Consider the following 7,733-nt stretch of genomic DNA (forward strand, 5'->3'; position numbering starts at 1 on the left):
TATTCATTATCAATCCTCGAAGTTTTTATTCTTTACAAATTAGCCCCTACTTACACATAATTTAACTATATAATCTAAGCTTGATTCAAGCTTAATTTAACACATTTTACAACAATTTCAACATATTCTATTATAATCTAACCTAGTATAAACATATATGAATTTTAATCTTTAACCTTATAAGTTTTCCCAAGCTTTCATCAATGGAAATTTAATTTCATATAAATACTTACTAATTCACTAAATTAACTAATGGATTCTTAATAACTATTGTCTATTAACAAAATTCTATTGAAATTTAAGGAAAAGAACTCACTAATACTTGATGCAAGGTGCGACAATGGTGGCTTGATGAAGGAAGAATTTCTTTCTTTCTTTTGTTTGTTGTCTTAGCTGAACAAGGAAGAAGAGAATTGAATTTCTCTTTCATCCTACAACTTTCATATTTACATGCATGATTAGCCTAATATTTAACTTAATTATTTCACTAATCAATGGTTAATTAAAGCATAAGATTAGTTAATGGAAAATGATGAAAATATTGATAATTAATCATGTGTCATAATTTACAAATGGTTTATTTGTTAATATAACCCTTGTTTAATTGCCATTTAAGGCACTCACTAAATATTTATATTTTAACAATTTACAAACTCAACTCAGTTGACTCAATCCAAAACAAAATTTCACGACTCTGCTGACAATTGAATCGTTATAAAAATTTAAAAATTAAATTTTGTCACGCCATGATTATGGAATCTCCAAGGAGACTCCAAAGTCATTAACTCTATAAACATTCTGCTAATGGATTACGCTATTTGCTCCTCAGATATCAAAATTTATTAAGCTAAATTAAAAAAATAAGTTAAATCCCAACATATATATTTTTTTAAATTTCACTAATACAAATATAAATACCTTTACTATATTAGTATTATAGGATAACATGTATATATCAATGGATATTTATGGTTGCTATTGGATCGTGCAGACCAACGGATTTCTTCTATTAGTATACGACAGTTTATTTGATAATCTAAACTTCAGCATAACAAAAGGACTAAAATCATAATACGATCAGCCCAAATGATTAAGTCAAATACTTAGGTTTATTATAACTAAAAAAATTTAACAAAAAAAGGGCAAGAAAGCTGAAGTCAATACCCGAACCACCCACCCTTGCTAATTGGTGGCCTTTACCATTAAAAGCAAAGGGTCACAATTGGTGCGCTCTTGACTTCACCTATAACCCCCCAAAACCAAAGTTTTCAAATTTAACCCTCCATCATCATTACACTCTTTATTTACCACAATAAAATTACTACAAATCCCAGTGCATGATTTTCAGTAAAATTACCAATAACTTCCTCAATTAGTTAACAAAATTAAGGATGTTATGGGTAATTCACCACTCCCCAACACCCTATTTTTCTTTACCATTGTCACCTTCATTGCAAGACCCGATGCAGTTGTTACTCAAAGCACTACTGATTTGTTGAACGGTGGTGCATAAATGATTGTTAATGGCAGCAATGCTCGACAGATTGATCTTTGCCGATGGTATTGTGCTGGCTAGAACTTGAAGTCCGACGGTGAGTAAACTTCCTGTTGTAATATTATGCCCATTTGCTTCGTCTTTACACCCACCATCATTCATCAGTTCCATTGGGGTTATAAAAAAGCCTAAGGGAAGCAATGGGATACACGACGGGTCCTCGCCGCTCATCGCCAGCTGAACGGAATCCACGTCTACGGTTGAGTACACGATGAGGCTGCCGGATTTGTTGGTGCAGCTCTCTTGTAGCATTAGGTCTACGTGTTGTGATGAGTTGCTGGAAACCTGTGCATTTGAAGGTTATAGGGTTTTAGTTCCATGTCGAAAAGGGGGGGGGGGTGTTGTAGAAAATTGAAGTGAATTACGTTGATTCTAAGGAGTGAAATGCAATTTCCAGGATGGGAACCATTAGCAATATGAGCCACTTCATGTAAGGCATTCCCATTTGATAGCACCTCCAGCTGCATCATAGTATATTACCAAGTTTAGCATCATAATACAACATGCCAAAACACCTACATTTATAGAAAATATATGAAGTAAAATGGGTGTTTTTACATCATCTTAAATAGAATATATTTACTAGCAAGTATTATCAATTTGATTTTAATAGATAATATAAAAGCATAGAGTGAAATTTAAAGTAGAGGGGTTAAATTCGGAATATGAGTATTGTAGAGCAAAATTAAACCATAGAAAAAGTAAATGGAACCTGAGCTCGGCGGCGTTCATCCCTCAAAAGATCAAAGACATGGTGGTGAGGGTAAGGCAGCCAAGTGGTGGACACAGCACAAAGAATGAGTCCATTGGGTTGACCTGCTTCACTCACTTTCCTTGTGGTGATTCTAACAGTATCATCGGAGGAATCAGGAACAGCTGTCCAAACCTGACCACTGCAACTGCTGATGTTCACACAGAATGTTCTTATCATCCTTTGGGACAGTCTCATTAGATTCTTCCTTGCTTCTGGTGATGGTATCACTGTTTGTGACAACGATATTGGTGTAATGTGAATCTCATGGTATTGAAAAACCAAATAAAAAAGACATGACAATATGTTAACAACCTCCAATGTCGGGGATATTAGTGGCCATGAGACTAGCAATCCTTTCGCATTGTCTCTCTAAAACAGCTAACCAACGATTTGCTCCAAATGCCATCCCACTGTGTACGAAGTGGCTGAATATTTGATGGATTGGTTTCTCTTCTATCTCTGCATGTTCTACCCACGTTACCTGCATATTTTCAGTATGCAAAAGTTATTCAATTTTAAAAAAAATCTCAACATAAAAGTTCTAAAAATCGAATGGACGCACCCGTGAGTAGCCATTAGGCATGTCTTGAATCAAACAACCAGAAGGCCTTCTTTTGTATAAAGGAAATGATGTTTGTAAACTGTTATGAAAGCCATCGAGTGGGAAATCAACGATTGCCCAATACGTTTCATCTTCTACATTTTGTTGTTGGCAATATCGTAGGAAATATGCCTCTCGCGTGGGCACCAATGGCGACAGCACATGCAATTCAGCATACATCTGCACAAATAAAACAATATTAAGTCGGATTATTACAATAAAAAATTGAATTAACCTTCTGATACGAGTTGATACCAATTGAAGGCAACCGTTGGTTCCCGAAACACCTTGTGATATAACTTGAACACATTTGGCTCTAGCTACTAATGAAGGAAACAGCTCCATCCATTTGTTCTACAATAAGGAGAAAACACACAATTTAAAGCGATATTGTTGCAATTAACTATAGTATTATATGAAATTATAAGGAAATGGGAGCTTACGGCATCCACAAATGCATCTACCAAAGTAATGCTATTCATTATAACCACTGAACTATCACGGCTAGCTTCGGTCCTGAATTCACTTGAGCGTTGCTTCAGATTTAGTGGCCAGTGGAACATTCGGATATGTTCGTCGAGGTTAAGCACTTCCTTCCCGGTTTCGTCGTTACGAACCCAAAGGGGTTCGTTTGTTCGACACATCTTCACGAGTTCATCGGTGGCGGACATAGCGAGTTCCATTGCAATAGTTTTCTCCTCTTCCATTAAGATGAGGTTGTTATTGTCGGGATAAGAGGGTGTTTCGGACAAGATAGGAGGAGGCATAGGTTCAAGGAATTGTCTTGGATATATGTTCATGTCCAATTCTAATGAAGGTGGCATCAATGCACCCATTGTTTGAATTGGCCGACCAATGTAGCGTGAAGCTATAGCGCACACACGTTCCAACTGTCCAAACATATATTATATTGGGATAATATATATAATGGTAAAAGTATCATGGACATCCTTACAATAAGAGTTTGATTGCATTTTACTCACTCTATTAAAAAATTAGATAAAATAGTCATTATACATTAGGTGAATGAACAAATTAACCTTTTATGTTGAACAAATAATCAAGGCATGTGTACCTTATGCTGACATAAAGGGATCAATTTTTAACAATAGAAATAAGTGAAATTTTTAACAAAAGGACTAGTTTGTTTTTTATGTTATGTATATGGATTAATTTTCTCATTTTTAAATAGTGAGAGTAAAATGCAATCCAACTCTTATACATAGAGAAAAGTAGAAATGTTGATGAAATAACCTCTTCACCAAGCCGAGCATTCTCAATACGAAGTTCATCAAAAGAAACCCCACCAGGCACAGGTGGACCACCACAATTTGGACAAACGAGTTTACTGAGTTCAGCTTGTAGCCTGTAAAACTCGCTCTTCAAAGAATCATTCTCAGCTCTAAGTATCACATTCTCCGATCTATCTTGTTGAGCCTAAGCATTGAAAAACCAAAAGAGTGATAATGTGTTTAAGAGGTCGAATGAATGAATTTAGATATTAAGTGTAGTGAGAAGCACATGAGCAGGTAAAGGAGTTTAATGATGAAACCCCAGTAGTCCATATTAATGAATTACAGACTGTATAGTTTACAGATATACAAAGACTAACACAGCAGTGGAGTGGCCCCAAATTAAATAACATCCTTCCTTTTCTGCTCCTACCATTTTTCTCTAATAAAAGGGTATAGCTGTTTAGGGTTTTAGCTGGTTTTCATGCAAATGCCATCAATGCTTTTTCCTCGGGACTCGTTTTTTTCTGTTTTGTGTTAAATAAAGATTAATTATGATGTGCTTACCATTTAAAACAGCAACGCTAAACAAAACACGGTTTTACCTTCATCTGAGTACGCCGGTTTTGAAACCAGAACTTGACTTGTCGTGGTTTCAGGCCAAGTTCTTGACTCAGTTTCATCCTTTGTTTGTCATCTGGATGAGGACATTCCTTAAAAACACTGCAAAAAACACCAACACCAACATTCTTCTTTAAAAACACAAAGATTTCTTAGAATTATATATATATATTTTAAAGAAAAATGAAATTACGCTTCCAGTTCTTGGATCTGATGAGCAGTGTGTCGGTGGTAACGTTTCTTCTTCAATGGCTGCTCAGTGGTTTCTTGTAATTCACTTTCGGAACCACTTTTCATCTCCTCTTTTCCTCTCAACAATGACCCATTTTCTTCTTTCTATTAAAAATATATAATAAAAACATAAAATAAATGGTTTTTTTTTCTCTGCCTGTAAATAACATGAAATAACAAAATAAAATAAAAAAAACTTACAGGGATCATAGGAGGTAAAGGCTCCAAAGGCAAGTAAGTGAAATTAGGGTTTTGAAATGTTGATGTAAATAAAGTTTCTGAAGACACCACCAGATTCCCTCCCATTGATGAAATAGCTTCACAATCTCCATACATTTTTCTCCCTCTTTTTGTTGCTCTCACAGTCTTTGCTTCACTTGAAACGCATTATATATAAGCAAATATGTATCGCTCCATATATATACATATATAAACAAAGAATTATTGGGAAGAAGACAGTAACATATAAGAAAAGAGCAAATTATATAGTCTAAAATTAAGTGCTAAAAAAGGTAAATGATGTGATCTTTTCCAAAATGAAAAAGACCACTGCTTCAGCTTCAAAAAAAAAAAAACCAAAAATTAATATAAATTAAATTAAAGAAAAAAACTACCCAAAAAAAGTTGAAGAAGGTGGCTTTACAATATACAATGAAAACCCACCTTGAACCAAAACTTGAGAAATTAAACCAAGCAGAAGAAAAAAAATGAAAAGTAAAATAATAAATAATAAAAATGTAGGAGTAAATACCACAACTAATGTTGTCGGTGTTTTCTTTTGCAGAAGAAGATGAAGAAGAGAAAAAGAAATCTCTCCCTCTATTTCTTTTCTTTTCTTTGCTTTTTTACTTTGATTTGTATACCTAAAATAGACACTCTCAGCTCTCTCTCTCTCTCTCTCTTGCTTCTTCAAATCATATTTTGTTCTTAATTGCATTGCACATCCTTTATTTTACTGTCCAAATTTTAAATTTATTTTAGAATTCCAAAAAATAATTAATTAAGTCCTTAAAATATGAGTATGGTCTGCTCATTAGCCTAGTTGTTGGCTTGGATTGGATGTGAAACTGAAACTAAAAAAAATTGATAGTGGAGCATGTTCAAAATATGTGGATCAAATTGTAAAGATTTTGGAGGTCCCTATATTAGGATTTAGATTTCATTTTGTCCCCTTTACTTAAAAAATAATCAAATTAGTCCATTAGATCAAAGAGTAAACAAGCCATTTCTGTTAAAATTTCATCCATTTCTACTTTTAAAAATTAACTTAGTTGATGGAATAATCAGTCAGTTACACGTGACGTGTCATGTGTACCTTGTGCTTATATAGAGAGACTAGTTTTTACGGTAGAAATAAGTGAATTTTTAAACTAAAAGAACCCGTTTGCTCTTTGATCTAACGTCTATGAAGTAATTTTCCCATTTTATGAGTAAAAAATATAAAAATGCAATCTAACTCATCGTACAAAGAGCTCCATGATATTGTTAGTGTACTTGTGGCATGGGATAACTAGGATATTTTAACTTCAACTCCAAACAGCACTTAAAACCTAAATTGATAGCTAAACTGAGAGAAGAAGGACTTAATTGATATAAAACATAAAACTTAGAAAACTGAATTTGAAATATTTAAAATCTAAAGTACAAATTAGAAAACATTTAATGCAATTAAATACAAATATTAATACAAGGATATTGTAACTGCGGTTTCAGATAAATCCAAATTTTATTACAGTCTGATCCTCTCTTCCATACGTTTCCCAAAATGAAAAAAAATAATAAAGTAATTGAAAGTCAAACATTTTTCTAAATTGATGTTTTCCTTAATACACGCACATGCCTATATCGTGAACTTAAAGTTCCTCTGATTTTGATTCCTTATTTACTTTCACGCTCTCTTTTCGCGTACGTTATTTTTGCTATTGTAGTTTTTTTTACTTGGGTTAAAAACGAAGTCAAAAAGAAAAATTTAGGAAGTAAAATGTCAACGTTGTCAAATGATCCTAGCCGTCCATTAGGAATTGTGGGTAGAAAATGTCAAACGTAAAAGGATCAAAGCCGTCCGTTTCTTTTAGAAGTGGACCCCACAAAAGAAATCTTAAAGTTAGTGAATAATATTAAATATTATTAACGAGTTAATAAATTTAAAAATTCTTAAAATAAATAGAATAAATTACACTAAACTATTAATATGTTTACGTTTTAATAATTCACTTTCAAAATGTCACAAAATGGCCATTGAATTACTCGAAAATTTTCATTTAAGTCACTAGGATGTTAAAATCGTCGTTGTACAACCTTTTCTATTTGCATCACATGCACCAATCAAAAGCTTTCCTTTCTTTTTTTTTTTTTTACACTTTAGTTTTTTTTTTCCATAAAACAATTTTGAATTTAGCAAATTTGCAAATTAAAATCCAAACAATTTTTTTCTTCGATCTTTGATACTAACCATTAGATCGACTTAGATCTAAGGTATGTTCTTTTACTTGTCGATAAGTACTAATCCACTATACCAATCGTCGTTTAGAACTCGCTAGCCAAACTTCTTAAAAAAATTAACAACTCAGTGACTTGAATAAAAAACCTTTAAATAGTTCAGTGTCTTAAATGAAAACTTTTGAATTATTTAGGGACCATTTTGTAACTTTTGAATTTGAATGACTAAAACATAAACTTACTAATAATTTAACGACCTTAAGTGTAGTTTATCAAAAAATATATAACTATTATATTTTA

At 32.9% G+C, this 7,733-nt stretch overlaps 1 protein-coding gene across 5 annotated transcripts; it reads right to left on the bottom strand.

Moving 5' to 3' along the window:
* Positions 1-1,000: 1,000 nt before the first annotated feature.
* Positions 1,001-5,934, bottom strand: LOC108465490 (homeobox-leucine zipper protein HDG5). 5 transcript variants are annotated; one of them, XM_017765823.2, is made up of 12 exons: positions 5,746-5,934; positions 5,196-5,360; positions 4,957-5,099; positions 4,748-4,865; positions 4,165-4,347; positions 3,354-3,800; positions 3,166-3,264; positions 2,872-3,090; positions 2,622-2,790; positions 2,268-2,536; positions 1,921-2,016; positions 1,001-1,840 (listed from the first exon to the last, which is right to left on the bottom strand). In XM_017765823.2, exons 1-12 carry the CDS (start codon positions 5,929-5,931, stop codon positions 1,424-1,426), a joined length of 2,511 nt encoding a protein of 836 aa, XP_017621312.2. In that variant the 5' UTR covers positions 5,932-5,934; the 3' UTR covers positions 1,001-1,423. The 5 variants fall into 5 exon arrangements, with proteins under 5 accessions (XP_017621312.2, XP_017621310.1, XP_017621311.1 ...); XM_017765821.2 differs by having other exon boundaries at positions 5,196-5,365; positions 5,746-5,881; XM_017765822.2 differs by having other exon boundaries at positions 5,196-5,370; positions 5,746-5,875.
* Positions 5,935-7,733: the final 1,799 nt, after the last annotated feature.

The sequence above is a fragment of the Gossypium arboreum genome, chromosome 1, assembly GCF_025698485.1.
Source record: "Gossypium arboreum isolate Shixiya-1 chromosome 1, ASM2569848v2, whole genome shotgun sequence".
Classification (NCBI taxonomy): Eukaryota; Viridiplantae; Streptophyta; class Magnoliopsida; order Malvales; family Malvaceae; genus Gossypium; species Gossypium arboreum.

Excerpts from the sequence above, each read along its gene's own strand:
- LOC108465490 (XM_017765823.2), bottom strand. The coding sequence starts at position 5,931 with ATGCAATTAAGAACAAAATATGATTTGAAGAAGCAAGAGAGAGAGAGA. Across the intron at positions 3,265-3,353 it reads TAGATGCATTTGTGGATGCC|AACAAATGGATGGAGCTGTT; the intron begins GTAAGCTCCCAT and ends TCCTTATTGTAG. Across the intron at positions 2,537-2,621 it reads TAATATCCCCGACATTGGAG|TGATACCATCACCAGAAGCA; the intron begins GTTGTTAACATA and ends TGTCACAAACAG.